The sequence below is a fragment of the Lutra lutra genome, chromosome X, assembly GCF_902655055.1.
Source record: "Lutra lutra chromosome X, mLutLut1.2, whole genome shotgun sequence".
In the NCBI taxonomy this organism is placed as follows: domain Eukaryota; kingdom Metazoa; phylum Chordata; class Mammalia; order Carnivora; family Mustelidae; genus Lutra; species Lutra lutra.
Window position 1 is genome coordinate 67,987,873 of NC_062296.1, and position 19,326 is coordinate 68,007,198.

The window sequence follows — 19,326 nt, forward strand, 5'->3', positions numbered from 1 at the left end:
TGAGATCTATTTTAACCAGCCTTCTATGTGATTTTGATGCATTCATAAGGTAAGAACCACAAGATAAGACTACATTTGACATATATAACTAAGCAATCAGTGTATTAAAATAATCCTATATAAACTTAATTTAAGAAAAAGTGTGTCCACATTAGCTTACCAGGATTCATTTTCATCACAACTTTCTTGGTGGAAGGTTTGCAGACACTCTTGAAATCTAAATATATTTGATGAAAAGGTTTCAGTGATGACTGCAAATTTTCATCTGCCACTGAGCCAATAATCTCTATCAGTTGCTTCACTTTAAAGACTCCTACTTGATGTGGAATGAATGAACATGTCACATTCTAAAAAAAGAAAAAGTAACAAGTTGCTATAGGCTGAATGTTTGTGAATCCCCGAAACTCCTATGTTTAAACCTAATGCCCATGTGATGGAATTAGGATAGGTAGGGCCTTTGGGATGCGATTAGGTCATAGGATTAGTGCTCTTATAAAAGAGGCCCCACAAAGCTCCCTAGACTCTTCTACCATATAATAAAACAATTAGAAGGCTACAACCAGGAGGAGGGCCCTTACCTGACCAAGTTGGCACCTTGATCTAAGACTTCGAGCCTACAGTACTGTGTGAAATAAACTTCTCTTGTTTAAACCATGCAATCTATGGTATTTTGTTTCAGCAGTCCAAATGGATTACAAAAATAATATTAAACTGTTGGGAAAAAAATAAAAAGCAACAAAAAAACTATTTATAGGGGCACCTGGGTTAAGCCTCTGCCTTCGACTCAGGTCCTGATCTCAAGGTCCCGGGATCGAGCCCCGCATCGGGCTCTCTCCTCAGTGGGGAGCCTGCTTCCCCCTCTCTCTTTGCCTGCCTCTCTTCCTACTGTGATCTCTCTCTGTCAAATAAATAAAATCTTTAAAAAAATAAGAACTTTATAAAATTTTTAAGGAGAGCTAGTCCATCACCATAATATAAAAGAAGCTTAGAAATACCATATATGACACTGACAGACCTTTAAGATATATATTATTGGAAAAGTATTCGAGAAAAAATTAACAGTGGTATTGAAGCACTTCCAGAATAGCAAATCAAGGATCTCCAAATATCTACTCCTCCAAAGGAGAAAGAAACCACTGGAATAATTGTCAAAATCAACTTTACACATATTTTAAAATTACCCAAAGCTTATAAAAATCCAAGGAATATTTAAGGAAAAAATAGCTGATCAGCCATCAGAAAGGATGAATATCCACCATTTACACTGACATGGATGGAACTGGAGAGGATTATGCTAAGTGAAATAAGTAAAGCAGAGAGAGACAATAATCATATGTTTCACTCTTATGTAGAATATAAGGAATAGCGCAGAAGATCATAGGGGAGGGGCACCTGGGTGGCTCAGTGGGTTAAGCCTCTGCCTTTGGCTCAGGTCATGATCCCAGGGTCCTGGGATCGAGCCCCGAATTGGGCTCTCTGCTTATCAGGGAGCCTGCTTCTCCTCTCTCTCTGCCTGCCTCTCTGCCTACTTGTGATCTCTGTCTGACAAATAAATAAATAAAATCTTTAAAGAAAAATCATAGCGGAGGGGAGAGAAAACTGAATGAGAAGAAATCAGAGAGGGAGACAAACCATGAGACTCTTGACTCCAGGAAACACACTGAGGGTTGTGGAAAGGGAGGTAGGTTGGGGGCAGGGGGGATGGGGTAACTAGGTGATATGCATTAAGGACGGCATATGATGTGGGGAGCATTGGGTGTTATATGCAACTAATGAATCATTAAACACTACATCAAAAACTATTGATGTACTATCTATTGGCTAACTAAATTTAAATAAAATTTAAAAAATAGCTGAATCTCTTAAAGAATAACAGGTTTTCTGTCATTTTTATAAACTGCCATCCCATCCCCCTATTCTAATTTTTTTTTTAAGATTTTATTTATTTATTTGTCAGAGAGAGAGGAAGAGAGAGCGAGCACAGGCAGACGGAATGGCAGGCAGAGGCAGAAGCAGGTTCCCTGACGAGCAAGGAGCCCGATGTGGGACTCGATCCCAGGACGCCGGGATCATGACCTGAGCCGAAGGCAGCTGCCTAACCAACTGAGCCACCCAGGTGTCCCCTTCCTATTCTAATTTTGAGCTCTTTTTGAAAACAACAGCCTTGTAACTATGGCAGCTGTAAAAACTATTAGCCTAGCAGCCAGGGAGGGAAAAGATTGGGTTTGGAGCTCTCCAAAAATCCTATCCCCAGGGAATTGTCCCTATTTGTCCTGTCTAGAAGCTAGCTAAAAATCCCACTATAAGGGTATTATTTTTAACTGACCTGGTTCAGAGCTCATTCTTTATAAACTCTCTTCCCCGTTTTGTACCCCCTTATCCTCCTCCCCCACCAAAAAATCAGCAGCAATTGCTAAACATCACAGCAACTTGAAGTAGCATTACCATTTAAGGCCAATAAGAGGCAAAACAAAACAAAACAAAACAAAAAGGAAAATGAAAACAGAAATATTCAGAGGGTATTTGAAAAGCTCTGACATACTCCTGGGAATCTACATCATCACACGCATGTGTATGACAGTGTATATGCCCAGGAAAGACTTGAGAAAGCTCTAATTTCTGAAATCTGGCTGACTTTGAGACTCTGTACAAGGTGAAATTAAAGGCCAAAAAAAGCTATAAATTACCTGACAGAACAATGAAGATATGCCTAAGCCAAATACACTTACACAAAGGCTCTTGGCAAAGGCTGCGCCTTACTGATTCAAGAAATTTAAGAGAAGCTCTACCCAATCATTAGCTGACCCCTAAATTAACTGAGCAGACCTTTGATTGGCTGCACACAACAAAGAAAACGACATTTACAGACTCGGTCTAAATGGTCACTAAAGAAAAAGAACAACAGGAGTGCCTAGGTGGCTTAGTGGGTTAAGTCTCTGCCTTCAGCTCAGGTCATGATCTCAGGGTCCTGGGATGGAGCCACACATTGGGCTCTATGCTTAGCGGGGAGCCTACTTCCCCCCTCTGCCTGCCTCTCTGCCTACTTGTGATCTCTCTGTGTCAAATAAATAAATAAAATCTTTAAAAAAAATAGCAATGAAACTAATCTTGGGAGCCATCTGATTTCAGAGTTGCCAAATTATACCATTTAAAATGCCCAGTTTCCAACAAAGAATTATGGGACATAAAAAGAAAGAGGAGAGTATGGCCACTACACAGAAAAAAATGCAATAAATAGAAACTGTGCCTGACAAGGTGCCTGGTGGCTCAATCAGTTAATCATATGCCTTCAGCTCAGGTCATGATCCCAGGGTCCTGGGATAGAGACCTGTTGGGCTCTGCTCAGCGGGGAGCCTGCTTCTCCCTCTCCCTCCACTGCTCCCCCTGCCTGGGCTCTCTTTCTCCCTCTCTCTCTGTCAGATAAATAAATGAAATCTTAAAAAAAAAAAAAGAAAGAAAAGAAAAGAAAAGAAACTGTGCCTGCAGAAACCCAAACGCTGAATTTATTAGAAAACATAAGTTGACTAATATAAATATGCTCTAATGACTAATGGAAAATATGTTCAAAGCATTAAAAGAAGACACCAAAAGCAAAGGAAACAAAAGTAAATAATAAACAAATAAAGTGGGACTTCATCAAATTAAAAAGCTTCTGTACAGCAAAGGAAACCATCAACAAAATGAAAAGGTAACCGATGAGATGGAAAAAAAATAGGACTCATTAATCATCATACTCAACATCACTAATCATCTGGGAAATGCAAATCAAAACCACAATGAAGTATCACAGCACACCTGTCAAAATGGCTATTATCAAAAAGACAAGAAATATAAAGTGTTTAGCAATAAGAACAAAACCTTCCCATTTTTGACAACATGGATATACTTTGAAGGCACTATGCTAAGTTAAGTCAGACACAGAAAGACAAATACCATATGAACTCACTTTAGATGTGGAATCTAAAAAAAAAAAAAAAAAAAGCTCATATATACACAATATAGACTGGTGGTAGCAAGGACAAGGGGAGGCAGATGTGTGAAATGGATGAAGGGGGTCAAAAGGTACAAATTTCCGGTTACAAAATAAATAAGTCATGAGGACACAATGCACAGCATAGTGACTATAGCTAATAATACTATATCACATATTTGAAAGTTGCTACAAGAGTAAATCTGACAGAGAGAGATCACAAGTAGGCAGAGAGACAGCAGAGAGAGAGGGGGAAGCAGGCTCCCCACTGAGCAGAGAGACTAATGTGGGGCTCAATCCCAGGATCCTGGGATCATGATCTTAGCCGAAGGCAGAGGCTTAACCCACTGAACCACCCAGGCACCCCTACAAGAGTAAATCTTAAGAGTTCTTATCACGAGAAAAAAAACTATAACTATGTATAGTGATAGATATTAAACAGACTTATTATGGTGATCATTTTCCAATATATACAAATACCATTACATTGTATCCCTGAAACTAATGCTATATATTAATTATATCTCAATAAAAAAAGAATTAGTAAAGGTATGAAAACATCTCACAGAGGTGCCTGGGTGGCTCAGAGTTAAGCCTCTGCCTTCAGCTCAGGTCATGGTCTCCGGGTCTGGGGACTGAGCCCCACATTAAGCTCTCTGCTTGGTGGGGAGCCTGCTTCCCCCTCTCTCTCTGCCTGCCTCTCTGCCTACTTGTGAACGCTCTCAGTGTGTTAAATAAAAATCTAGAAAAGAAGGAAAGAAAGAAAGAAAGAAAGAAAGAAAGAAAGAAAGAAAACAATTCACAAAATAGAGACTATCAATAAAGTATAGAAATTGTTAAAAAGGACAAAAAGAAGGAAATATGGAAAACTCACAAATATGTAGAAATTAAACAATATATTTCTAAGTAACCAATGGGTCAAAGAAACCTCAGGGGAAATTAGAGAATACCCTGAGATGAAGGAAAACTATAACACAACATACCAAAACTCGTGAAATACAGCAAAAGCTGTGATTAAAGTAAATTTAGGGGCACCTGGGTGGCTCAGTCAGTTAAGCATCTGTCTTTGGCTCAGGTCACCATCCCAGTGCCCTGGGATCAAGTCCCACATTGGGGGTCCATGCTCAGCGGGGAGTTGGCTTCTCCTTCTGTCCCCCCTCCCCCCAACTTGTGCTACACCTGCTCAGGTACTTTCTCTCTCTCTCTCTGTCAAAAATAAATGATTTTTTTAAGTTTAAAAAAATTAGTAAATTTAAAAGGTCTTTAAATCATAACCGAAATTTCCACCTTAGAAAATAGAAAAAAGAAGAACAAAGTAAGCCCAAACTGAAGAGAAGAAAAGGAATGAAGAGAAAAGCAGTAATACATGAAATAGAGAACTGAAAGCAATTGAGACAATCTACAAATCTGGAACTGTCTTTGAAATGATCAACAGTAATGGAAAATCATTAGCCAGACTCACCAAGCAAAAAACAAAACAAAACAAAAAAAAGAGAGTAAGACCATTTGCTACAATTGAGAATGAAAGAGAGACTATCACTATCAACAATAAAAAGTGAGGGAACAGGGTGCCTGGATGGCTCAGTCGATGAAGCATCTGCCTTCAGCTTAGGTCCTGATCCTCCTGGGATCTAGCCCTGCATTAGGCTCCCTGATCAGCAGGAAGCATGCTTTTCCCTCTCTCTCTGCCTGCTGCTACCCCTGCTTGTGCTCTCTCCCTCTGTCAAATTAATAAATAAAGTATTTTTTTAAAAAAACTGAGGAACATTCAAATAAAAAGCTTCTGCACAATGAAGAAAACAATCAAGAAAATTAAAAGACAACCCACTAAATAGGAGAAGCTATGTGCAAATGACATATCTGATAAAGGGTTAGTATCTAAAATATGTGAAAAACTTATACAACCCATCACTCAAAAAAAAAATAATAATCCAATTAAAATTGGACAGAAAGGGGCACCTGCATGGCTCAGTCATTAAGCATCTGCCTTTGGCTAAGGTCATGATCTCAGAGTCCTGAAATCAAGCCCCGGATCAGGCTCCCTGCTCAGCAGGAAGCCTGCTTCTCCTCCTCCCACTCCCTCTGCTTGTGTTCCCTCTCTCGCTGTGGCTCTCTCTGAAAATAAATAAATAAAATCTTTTAAAAAAAAAAAAGGGGCAGAAGACATGAACAGACATTTTTCCAAAGAAAACATACAGATGGCCAACAGACATATGAAAAGATACTCAACACCACTGATCATCAGGGAAATACAAACCAAAAATCACAATAAGATATCACCTCACACCTATCAGAATGGCTAAAATCAGTAACACAAAAAACAAGTGTATGTGAGGATGTACAGAGAAAGGGATCCTCTTGCACTGTTGGTAGCAATGCAAACTGGTACAGCCACTGTGGGAAACAGTATGGAGGTTCCTCAAAAAATTAAAAATAGCGGCGCCTGGGTGGCTCAGCTGAATAAGCAGTTGCCTTCAGCTCAGGTCATGATCCCAGAGTCCTGGAATCAAGCCCCACATCATGCTCCTTATTCAGCTGGGAGCCTGCTTCTCCCTCTCCCTCTGCCCACCACTCCCCCGACTGTGCATTCTCTCTTTCTCTCAATCTCTCTGTCAAATAAACAAAAATAAAATTTTTTTTAAAGAAAGTTAAAAATAGAACTACCCTCCCTGTGATCCAGTAATGGCACTACTGGATATTTACCCAGAGAATACAAAAATACTAATTCAAAAGGATATATACACTTCTATGTTTATTGCAGCATTATTCATTATAGCCAAATTATGGAAGCAGTCCAAGTGTCCATCAATATGTGAATGGATAAAGATGCCATATATATATATATACATACATATATATATATATATACATATATATATATACACACATATATATACATATATATATGACATATACACACACACACACACCATATATATATATACATGCCATACACACACACACACACACACACACTGGAATATTACTGAGACATAAAAAAGAATGAAATCTTACCAACATGGATGGAGCTAGAGAGTATAATGCTCAGCAAAATAAGTCAGTCAGAGAAAGACAAATATCACATGATTTTACTTATGGAATTTAAGAAACAAGTGAGCAAAGGGAAAAAGAGAGACAAATGAAGAAACAGACATTTAACTATAGAGAACAAACCGATGGTAACCAGAGGGGAGGAGGGCAGCGGGGTGGGTGAAACAGGTGATAGGAATTAAGGAGTGCACTTATCATGATGAGCACTGAGTAGTGTATAGAAATGCTGAATCACTGCATTGTACATCTGAAACTAATATAACTCTGTACACTAACTATACTGGAATCAAAATTTAAAAATTTAATAAAGAAAAAAACTATTTAAATAAAATAAAATGCATGTGAACAAAGTAGTTGATTTCCATAAACAGAAAACCAAAAATTGACATACATACACAAAACAAAGTATGAGGTAATATGATGAACAGGTATATGCCAACAAATTAGATAACCTAAATGATATGGACACATTCTTAGACAGTTGCAAACTTCTAAAATTGCTTCTAGAAGAAATAAAAAATCTGAATAGCCCTGGGTTAACAAGAGATTGATTAGAAATCAAAAACCTTCTGATAATGAAAAGCCCAGAACATGATGGCTTTGATGGTAAATCTTATCAAACCTTTTTTTTAATCAAACATTTAAAGAAGAATTAGCACCAGTCCTTCATAAACTATTCCAAAAACTGAAGAGAACAGTTTCCAACTTACTCTATGACAGCAGCTTTACTCAGTCAAAACCAAAGACATTTAAGAAAAGAAAACTATGGGTCAATGTTCCTAATGAATATATATGCAAAATTCCTCAACTAAATATTATCAAACTGAACCCAGAAATATGTACAAATGATTTTCACTCTGTACAACAGGGAATTATCCCAGGTTTAACATCAGAATATCACTCAAGGGGCGCCTGGGTGGTTCAGTGGGTTAAAGCCTCTGCCTTCAGCTCAGGTCATGATCCCAGGGTCCTGGGATCGAGCCCCACGTCGGGCTCTCTGCTCAGCGGGGAGCCTGCTTTCTCCTCTCTCTCTGCCTGCCTCTCTGCCTGCTTGTGATCTCTGTCAAATAAATAAATAAAATATTTAAAAAAAGAATATCACTTAAAAAAAAAAAAAAAGAATATCACTTAAGGTAATACCCCATCTTAATAAAGGGCAAAAAACATATTACCACTGTAATAGACACAGAAAAAGTACTTGAGAAAATACATTTTCACAGTAAAAACACCTAAAACACTTGAAGTAGAAGAGAACTTCCCCATGTTTATAAATGCAATCTATGAAACACCCACAACTAACATCATACTTAATGATGAAACTTAGAGTAGGAAGAAGAAAAATATACTCTCGTCACCTCTATTTAATACCATAGTAAAGGTTCTAGGCAACACAATGATGGAGGAAAAAAGAAATAAAATGCATCCAAATTGGAAAGGAAGGTATAAAATGGTCTCTATTCACAGATAACATTAATCTTATATCCCAAAGAACCCACTGAAAATCATCAGAATAAATGATTTTAAGATTACAGGATACAAGGTCAATATATAAAAAAATACATTTCTATATACTAGCAGTAAATGATACAAAAATTAATTTAAGAATACAATCTCATTTACACAGCAACAAAAAGAATAGACTATTAGGAATATATTTTTAAAAGAATGGCAAGACATGTATACTGCAAACTACTAATCACCACTGAAAGAAATCGTTTTTTTTTTTTTAAAGATTTTATTTATTTATTTGACAGACAGAGATCACAAGTAGGCAGAGAGGCAGGCAGAGTGTGACAGGGAAGCAGGCTCCTACTAAGCAGAGAGCCTGATACAGGGCTTGATTCCAGGACCCTGAGATCATGACCTGAGCTGAAGGCAGAGGCTTTAACCCACTGAGCCACCCAGGCACCCCACGACTGAAAGAAATTTTAAAAGACAAAAATAAATGGAAAGCTATCCAATTTTCATAAATTGCAAGATTTAATATTAAGATAGAAACACTCTCAAACAGATTTATAGATTCAACACAATTCCTATCAAAATCCCAGCTGCTGGGGTGTTTCGTTGTTGTTTTTGTTTTTATAGAACTTAGTAAGCTAATTCTAAAATTCATACGAATTTTCAAGGGTCTCAAAGTGGTCAAAAATCTCCTTAAAAAGATCAAATCTGAAGGACTGACATTTCCCAATTTCAAAAATTACTACAACACTTATCAGTACACTGTGATACTGGCACAAGGATAAACACAGGTAAATAAAAAAGAATTGAGTCCATAAACTCTTACATTTACAATCAAGTATTTTGTCAATAAGTATGCCAAGACTCCAAGATAACTGGACATCTATATGTAAAAGAATGAATCTGGACGTCTAAATAACACTATAAATCTCAAAATGGATAATATATTTTAAATGTATAAGCTAAATTTCCTAGAGGAAAACAGGAACAAATCTTAATGACCTTGGATATTGTATAACTACTAAGACATGATACTAAAAGTACAAGTGACAAAAGGGGAGAAAAAGATACACTGGACTTGATCAAAAGTTTAAAACTTTTTTATTTCAAAGGACAAAAAAGAAAATGAGTAAACAACCCACAGAAGGGGAGAAAATATTTGTAAGTCACATATCTGATAAAGGACTTGTATCTAGAATACATAAAGAACTTTTGCAATTCAACAACAGAAGGATAAATATCCCGATTAAAAATGGGTAAAGAATATTGTATTAGTTTCCTATTTTTACAATAACAAATTACAAACAACTCTGTGGGCTACAACAGCTCAGTTTCTTCTACTTCCGTAGGTCAAAAGTCTGACTCCAATCTCAATGAACCAAAACCAAGATTTCAAGATTTCAGCAGAACGACATTCATTTCTGGTGTTTAGTGGAGAATCTATTTCCTTTTTTTTTTTTTTTTCCTTTTGAGAATCTATTTACTTATCGTTTCCTACCTTCTAGAGGCCATTGTGTTCCTTTGGCTCATTACCCTCCCCCCCTTCCATTATCAAAGCCAGTAACAGACATGCAAATATTTTTCACATCATATCACTCTGACACTGACAATTTTTCTGCCTTCTAATTTTATGTTTAAGTACCCCTGTGATTATATTGGGCCCACACAGATAATCCAGGTTAATCTCCCCATTTTAAAGTCAAATGATTATCAACATTACTTCCAATTAAAACCTAAATTCTCCATTGCCATGAAACATCACATATTCACAAATTCCAGAGATTAGGATAAGGATAAGGACACCTTTAGGTGGTCATTATTCTGCCTATGGTACACATGAATAAACAGTTCTCTAAATAACATATACCAATGTACAATAAGCATATGGAAGGGCATTCAACATCAATAGTCACTGGGGAAATGTAAATGAAAACTGCAATGAGAAGCCACTTTGTACCCACTGGGATAGATAAAATCAAAAAGAAGAAAATTAACAAATATGGGCAAAGGTGTGGAGGTATTAGAACATTAAAACACATATTCATTGCTGGTAAGAGTTATGAAATAGTGCAATATCTTTGGAAAACAGTATGATAGTTTCCCAAAAGGTTAAACAGAGTTATCACATGATTCAGCAATTCTACTCTTTGGTGTATACCGAAGAGTACTGAAAACTTGTCCATATGAATTTCTAGATTTTTTTTCTGTTTCTTAAAGAGCACCACTGGGATTTTGATAAGGATTGTAATAAACCTGTAGATCACTTTGGGTAGTACAGACATTTAAAAATATCAATTCTCCCTAACCATGAACACAGGATGGTTTTCTCTTTATTTGTGCCTTCTTCAATTCCCTTCATCAATGTTTCACAATTTTCAGTGTTTAAGTCTTTTGCCTCTTTTGGTTAAGTTTATTCCTAAGTATTTTACTCTTTTTGTTCCTAATTTAAACACAAAAGATTCTGAATAGCCCATGCAATTTTGAGCAAAAAGAACAAAGCTGGAGGCATCACATTTCCCGATTTCAAACTATATTACAAAGCTACAGTTACCAAAACAGGACGGTATCAGCATAAAAAAGATATATAAACATATGAACAGAATAGAGAGCCCACAAATAAATCTGTGCCTTTATAATCAACTAGGCTGCAGTAAGAATGCCAAGAACACACAGTAGAAAAGAGACAGTCTCTTTAATAAATTGTGCTGGAAAAATTGGATATCCACATGCAGAAGAATAACGGAATTTTATTCAGCCTTAAGAAAGAAGGAATTCCTGACATCTGTGACAACATGATGTACTTAGAGAATGTTATATTAAGTGAAATAAGTCAGACACAGAAAGAGAAATATTACATTATCTTATCTACACGCAGAATCTAAAACAGTTAAACAAACAGAAGAGTAGAGGGTGGTTGCTAGGGGTGGGAAGGAACAGAAAATAGGAAGATGTTAGTCAAAGGGCACAAAGTTTCAGTTCTCCAAAATGAGTAACTTCTGGAAATGGTGACTATAGTTAACAATACTGTATCGTACACTTGAAATTTGATAAGATGGTAGATCTTAAGTGTCCTCACCATTAAAAGGACATTGTAACAATGTGATAACAATATAACTATAGCAGCATTATTCGTAAGAGCCAAAAGATGGAAACAACTCAAATGCCCATCAACCCATGCCAATGAAATACAATCTGGCCATGAAAAGGAATGAGGTAGTGACACATACTTCCAACACTGACACAACTTGGAAATATAATGCTGAATCAAAGAAACCAAACACAGAGTCTTCATATTTTATGATTATATTTATATGCAATGTCAAGAACAGGGAAATTTAGACATAGAAAAGAGATTAGTGGCTGCCACAGGCTGAGGAATAAGAAGAGGGAGTGACTGCTCATGGACACAGAGCTTCTTCCTGGGGTGATGAGAATGTTGTAGAATAAGTGCTAATGGTTCCACAATTCTGTGAATATACTAAATAGTACTGAATTATACTCTTTGAATGTGTGAATTTTATCATATGAGAATTCTAGCTCAATAAGCTAGTACTAAAAAGAACAATCTCATCTCACTTCCAAATAATATGTCACTTCTAACAAATGATTTGACCAGCCTGTGTAAGCCACAGGACTCCAGCAAACCCCCCACACGTCCCACATTCACTTTTTATTAATCTGAAAGTTATTAGTGCTTGAAAAACCCAGAAACACAGAGGGTTAAAAATGACACTTGGAAATTAGCTATCAGACACATTTTGAAAGAGGTCCATGTCGCTGGAGAAAATAAACTGAGTTGGTAGATTTAAGAGGACTGAACTAAAGAAAGTCTAGGAAGCGGTTAAAAAGCACACGTTTTCCATAATGTAGTTAACATCAGTTGTTATTCTATAAAGACTGATTAAATCTATCCAAATTTGAGGGGACGGAAGTGAGTCATTCTAATGAAGCAGGAAGAGTTATAAATATGAGCTGCATGCATTTAAACATGTGTACAATAGTTCCTGATTGCAACTGGGAGAAAGCTTCCCTCAATAACTTTATGAGCCATATCACAATGCAGTGAAGAAAAGATGGTAACATAAGAACCTGAGGTGAAACTGAAAGCATTCACGCTTGCTACTGTTTAGAGCAAGGCTCCTAACTTTTTCTGTAAATGGCCAGACATTAAATATTTTGGGCTTTATGGGCCATATAACTGTAAAAATTAATAAAGGGAAACCTCACTAAAATGGAATCGGGAGGCCAGAAGGAGAAGCTCTCACGCCCTGCCAGTAGACTTCAATTACAAGAAGAAACGTGGTTTGAAAAGAATCATCTGATACAGGTCCCAACCAGAAAATATGTACACTGCATCTCCTGTAAGAAATCGACTACCCCAGCAACCCAGTCAACAACAAACAGGCATCACCCTGAACTCTTGCTCTTCTTCAGTGGGTTTTCCTTCAAAATAACCACTCCCAACTTCTTTCTCCTTCTCCTAAAATAACGTTCCTCTCTTTGGTTGCTGGACAAGCCTATGATTTTTGCCATAGCTTGTTTGTCCCGAATTACAGTTCTCTGCTATTCTCAAGTAAATCCAGTTTTGCTGGTAAAATAACTATTTTTTTTTTTTTTTAGATTTTATTGTTTATTTGACAGAGAGAAACACGGCAACAGAAGGAACACAAGCAGGGGGAGTGGGAGAGGGAGAAGCAGGCTTCCTGCTAGGCAGAGAGCCCAACATGGGGCTTGATCCCAGGGCCCTGGGATCATGACCTGAGCCAAAAGCATACATTTAACGAATGAGCCACCCAGGCGTCTCATAAAATAACTCTTCTTTTTTTTTTTCCTTAAAGAATGTATTTATTTATTTGAGAGAGAGAGCATGAGAGGGGGAAGGGTCAGAGGAAGAAGCTGAGTGGGGAGCCCCAGGTGGGACTCGATCCTCCGATTCCAGGATCATGACCTGAACCAAAGGCAGACACTTAACTGACTGAGCCACCCAGGTGTCTCTTCAACGATCTTATTTTTAATCAACACAGCTCTCTCACAACTATTCAACTTTGCCTTTGTAGCATAAACGCAGCCATAGACAACAGGCAATAAGAGCAGCTACATTCCAACAGGAGTTTACACTAAAAATACAGGCAACAGGCCAGATTTGGCCTGTGCAGCATAGTGAGCCAACCCTGATTTAGAGGACAAGGACAAGAGTTATGTGAGTAGTGAGAAAGACAGAAGCTGGCCTGGGACTCACAGGCATTCCTCAGACTTCAACTTGCCTGCTGCACACCAGCAGTTGGAGGCCTAGGCCAGTTAAGGACAACTAGTTTCAAATTTGAAAATTCTGCTCAACCTTCAAGGTCTGGCTCATGTTACTATCATAGGCAGACCCAGCTACCTGGCTGGAAGTAAAAACAGTCCTCTGGGTTTCACTATCACCTTCTTAGAGATCTCTTTCAACACATTTTGCATTCTTCTGAAACCATAGCTGTTGGTATGTATGTTTTACACTTCCTTAGTACATAAAAAAATTCTTACTGGGCAGAGCATTGGAGGGAAGGAGGCATCGCTGTCTGCACCGGCAGACCAGGAACCGGTTGCCCTAGGCCAAAGCAGAGGATGACGCAGGCTGTGTCCAGCATGGCTGCCACCACCAGCAAGCGAAGCGGCCTCCGCAGTCTACACGCTGCCAGCGGGGCTCCAGGAGGCAACGGAAGTGAGTCTACGCAGGCGCAGGAGCAGCCGCAGCAAGGAGTTGCGCAGTGCCACCTGCGTCCCAGTCCCGCCCCTCTCGGCCACCAGCACCACCCACGTGGAACCGCTCCCTCCTCCTCCTGCCCCCGCCTAGTGACTGAGCAAGGGGATGGTGGGGCTTCTGTGGTGGGGTATGTCACTGATGTACCAGTGGAGTCACTCCAGGACCACAAGCACCCGTGCTGAGACCCGAGCCTATGCCAGGACCCGTCGTCCTCCCTACACTCAGACACCTGCTAACCCTATCTGCTGGCCTGATGACGACAAAACTCCTGCTGCGAGCGTACCCTACACCCGCCATGCCTCACTGTGCCCGTGACACATAATGCCCGCGACCATGGCTGCAGGATGCCCTTCCATCAACCACTAAGAGTTGGGGGGCAAAGGACATGCCCTTAGGCAAAAGGCTGAGAAACTCACCCCTCAGCAAGTAGTTAACACTATGGTGGCAATTTTCCCCCATACCACCTCACCTCACAGGAGGGCCAGGCCTCTGACCCCTCAGAGGCCAAACTGCCAACCCTCTCCCTTCTGTCATGGGTTAACTATAGCATGGGGCTATAGCCTGTGCCGGTGAGGCACTGGACTTCCACTTGTCCCACATGTGTATATCCCAGCTTGGCCAATCTTCAGTCTAGGGGTGAGTCCCAAAGCATCTTGCACTTCCTTCAGCATCTCTGAGGCTGGGGCAAGTGCCTGGTTCCTACCTCCTTTTCACTTTTTGCAGCTATGGGCAACTACTGGCTCAGGAGCATTCCTCCTCTGGTCGCTGGGTGCCACTGTCCTAGACAAAGCCTTCAGGACCTATTCCTGCACCCACTCAAGACAGGGAGGGCTAAGGCTCCATGTAAGATAGTTAAATTTCGAGTCCTGCTTCCTGGAGCAACAATAAATAAATACTCTCTGAGCCCCCCACCCCCAAAAATCCTTGGAAGCAATAACTATGTTTTGTCCTTCTTTACATTCCCTTCAGTGTCAAATGCTTTTCCTGGCACATGAAAGGCACTTAACAAATAATTACAGATACTGTGTAAGTGCCAACACTAAAGCATTCACAACAAGGCCACAGAAGAGATAAAATTTATAATACCGGTGGAACAAAATGAAGTTTTTAATCCTCTGCATGTCATTTTAGCAAATTTTAAAATATTTGAAGCATGTGAAAGCATCGAATAATTATCTTACCTGGATACATCCTTCATCAATCTTGCCCCTTTCAGGATCAATTTTAAAATGTGCAGTCTTTTGAAAGCGGTACATCACAGGAAGTGAGTTGGATCGATTTTGCATAATACACAGAAGCTCTGAATGTTCACCCATGAAACATGGTGCAAAATTAAGGACCTTTCCTGGATCAAACTGTAGTAAGACGGGAAGTCCTGTACCTGTCAGTGCTAATTCCACTTTCTGAAATCGATCACCTGTAAAAGCAATAATAGCTCTTTAACATAAAAAGTGTTGGGAATCCAGCATATTATTTGCTCAGTCCAAATAGTGTCATCTGAAAGAACTGATGAGACATGGGTAGCTCATTCAATCTTCATTCAACAAAATTATTAAGTGCCTTCTCTATGCCAAGTACTCTTCTAGGCTGTGGGGATACAGCAGTGAATAAAATAGACACTGTTCCTGCTTTCATGGACTTTATATTCTTGGGAGGTGATGCTGACAATAAAATAAGGAAATATATAGCATTTCAGACAGGATAAGTGCTATGGGGAAAAGTAATGTTGGGTGAAGGGGAGCACAGTTTGTCAGCCGAACATATGCCTCTTTGGCATAGGATTTTTTTTTTAAGATTTTATTTATTTATTTGTCAGAGAGAGAGCACAAACAGAAGGGAGTGTCAGGCAGAGGGAGAAGGATGCGGGGACTCAATCCCAGGACCCTGGGATCATGACCTGAGCTGAAGGTGGACACTTAATGGACTGAGCCACCCAGGCATCCCTGGCATAAGGATCATTTTAAGCTGACTATTGTTATGTAACAGCAGACACAGGAAAAGCTCTGAAAACTACCAGGAAGAAACTCTCATCAAAGAAGGCAGATACTTAAGTCTGCATAACAACCATACCCACCCTGTGAACTGAAAACCTCCCATAACTTGCTGCCATACCCCAATATCTTTTGTCTGTAGCTGGAGATGGTATTTAAAGTGATGGTTCCAGACACTTTGGGGAGTTACTCAGTTTTCCTGGGTCTCTCCCATGTATAGAGGAGGTATACATGTTCTTAAACTTGTTTGCTTTGTTTTCCCTCTTAATCTGTCTTTTCCTTTTTTTTAAAATTATATTCATACGTGAGAGAGAGAGCAAGAAAGAAAGCAGGGAGAGGAAGAAGCAGGCTTCCCACTGAGCAGGGAGTCTGATGTGGGGCTGGATCCTAGGACTCTGGAATCATGACCTGAGCTGAAGGCAGACACTTAACCAACTGAGCCACCCAGTTGCCCCCACTTCTTAAGTTGTCTTTTAAGGGAGGTCTCAACCAAGACCCTAGAGAAGTAGAGGGAAAATTATTTTTCCTCTCCTATAAGCGTAAGACAGTACACAATATCTTGGAACTGTTCTTCATGTGGGAAAGTCCAAAAAGATTTCTCTTGATAGGGAAACATTTGAGCAAAGATATGAAGGAATTCAGGGGGTGCCTGGGTGGCTCAGTGGATTAAGCCTCTGCCTCTGGCTTGGGTCATGATCTCAGGGTCCTGGGATCAAGTCCTGCATCGAGCCTTCTGCTCAGCAGGGAGCCTGCTTCCCCCTCTCTGTGTGCCTCTCTGCCTACTTGTGATCTCTCTCTCTCTGTCAAATAAATAAATAAAATCTTTAAAAAAAAAAAAAAAATATATATATATATATATATATGGGAACTCGGGAAGAAAATCATGTGAAAATCCAGGAAAAGTGCATTCCAGACAGAAGAGTAAGAAGAGCAAATACAAAGACTCTAAGGTAGGAATTTCCTTGGCACGTTCCAAAAACCCTAAGGAACCAAATATGGCTAAGTAAGAGTAGTAGAAGAAGGGTGAGAAAGGGTCAGATTTAACATATAGTTTTAAGAGATTCAACAAAATTTTTAAGATTCAACAAAATTTGCTGATGGACTGGATATAAAATAGGAAATTGAACACATGATAAATGGTGAAGCTAAGGTCTTGAGCCTGAGCAACAGAAGTGATAGAATTGCCATTTCTTGAGACAGGAAAAACAGGTTATGGGGAAACCAGGAGGGTTTTCCTGGATATGTTAAGTTTGAGATGCCTAATAGATATCCAAGTGCAAATGTATGCTGGGTCACTTAATATATTTACAAGTTTAGAGTGAAGACGAAAGAGGAAGTCTTGGAGGTTTGAGGTGAGGGAAGGTAAGGTGTGTGATACTGATCTCATACTGTGAGAAAGTGAAGGAAGGGAGGAATGCAGTAGAAATGTCAGCCATCTTAAAGGACCCACTTGGGGTTAGTCATTACAGATTAAAAAGTGAAATAATAGATTATAGATTAAAAAGTGAAATAATAGATTAAAAAGTGAAAAACTGAAACCAAAAAAAAAACCATGGTTTTGTGCTTTTACCAGCACAATTAGCTTCCTAGTTGCAAACCCAGGGTAGGCTGAGTTGAATTTAATCAGATTAGAGGTTTGCCACTCAGTCACTATGGGATATGGGCCAAGAAACAAGTGTACATGGAAAAGGGTCATTAAAATAATGGACAGAGGAATATAAGCTGGGCAATAACATAAACGAGAATTTTTGGAGACACTAGAGAGAAGGTAGGAACTATAAACTATAGTTTTGTGCATTTCTTCACTGAGGCTCTTGCTAGCCAACCCTGGACTTTAAATTACCTTTAAGGCAAACCTACCATCTCCTTCTCTGGCCATTCAAAAGCAGATTAACTTGCAAGACTCAAACAAATCTTGGGTCTATGACAGGCAGACAGAGCTCAAATCACAAACCGTAATATAAATAGTAGCAGAGCACTCGTTTTCTGTCCTAGGGAAAGGGTGCAAGGCTGCTCAATGATATCACTCATCCTGATACACAAATCTTTTTGACCCTTGACTTGCCATGCCCCATCTTTCCAAATGGAGTCCCTCACCTGTCTCTATCTTTATTTTCCCTTTGATCTGTCTGGCTAAGCTGAACTCCAAGTCTTGTTCCATTTTTCCTAATTATAACCCATCTAACACTATCTGAGAATCTTAAAAAGCACAGTGCATCTTGACACGCGGCCTGCGGGGCATATTGTCCTTATCAACACCCTATAAGAGGATATTATACCCTTTTTACTAGGGCTCCAGTTCTAGGTCTTGTCCTTTGACTGTTAATGTATGAAGATTCTAAGAGCTAAATGTCTGAGATGAAATAGGTTGGTTCGTTTCCATATTAATCTCTAAGAGAAAACATAGGCTTAAAAGGGAAAAGAAGACAGGTTGGGTTTTTATTTTCTTTTTTCATTCTTTAATTCTAGATCATCATGTTTATCTACTGTCATTTAAAAATAAAGTCACCTAAATTCTAACTTGTAAAATTTTTATGTAAATGATTCTGAGGGTTGACTTCTTTCTTAACATGCCACAAAAGACATTTTTAAGGTCTCTTGAATGTTTGCATTTTTGTTCTATTCAGTAATTATACACATTTATTAAATTGCCTCTACAAATATGATCCCCAAACTTTTAAATAATTTAAATGGCTGTACATTTGATGATTATGTTCATTTCATACTTACTTTTCATGGTTTTACTGTTATCATCCCTCAAAAATCCATCTTTACTTCCCACAGACTCAAATCTCAAAAAGAGAGCATAGTCCTGCCTATGTGAAGGATCATTATTCTTTTTACCATCAATCATTAGCCTGTAAAAAATTACAATCAATTATTTTGAAAGCAAAGATGATATACTCTATTACCTCTCAATAGGAATCAACCCAATCCTTAAATCTACGCAAACAGATGAAAGTTCAGGAATAAAAATATAATTGTGACCCATTTTCCAAAATTATTGCCTAGATATAGAGACTTGCCAAAAGAAGGCCACAAAATATAAAGATTCAGAAAAATGGGTTCATGACAATATTTGCAAGACAAAAGTAATTTAAAAATACTAAGTT

General features: G+C 38.8%; 1 protein-coding gene across 1 annotated transcript in view; it reads right to left on the reverse strand.

The window, feature by feature from the left end:
* Positions 1-19,326, reverse strand: part of CFAP47 (cilia and flagella associated protein 47) — a 544,336-nt gene that overhangs the window by 484,235 nt on the left and 40,775 nt on the right. Inside the window, exons 9-11 of the mRNA XM_047716464.1 lie at positions 18,944-19,071; positions 15,404-15,639; positions 161-347 (exon numbers count right to left, since the gene is read on the reverse strand). Of these exons, the coding sequence (XP_047572420.1) occupies positions 161-347; positions 15,404-15,639; positions 18,944-19,071 (551 nt within the window). The remainder of the gene's footprint in view (positions 1-160; positions 348-15,403; positions 15,640-18,943; positions 19,072-19,326) is intronic.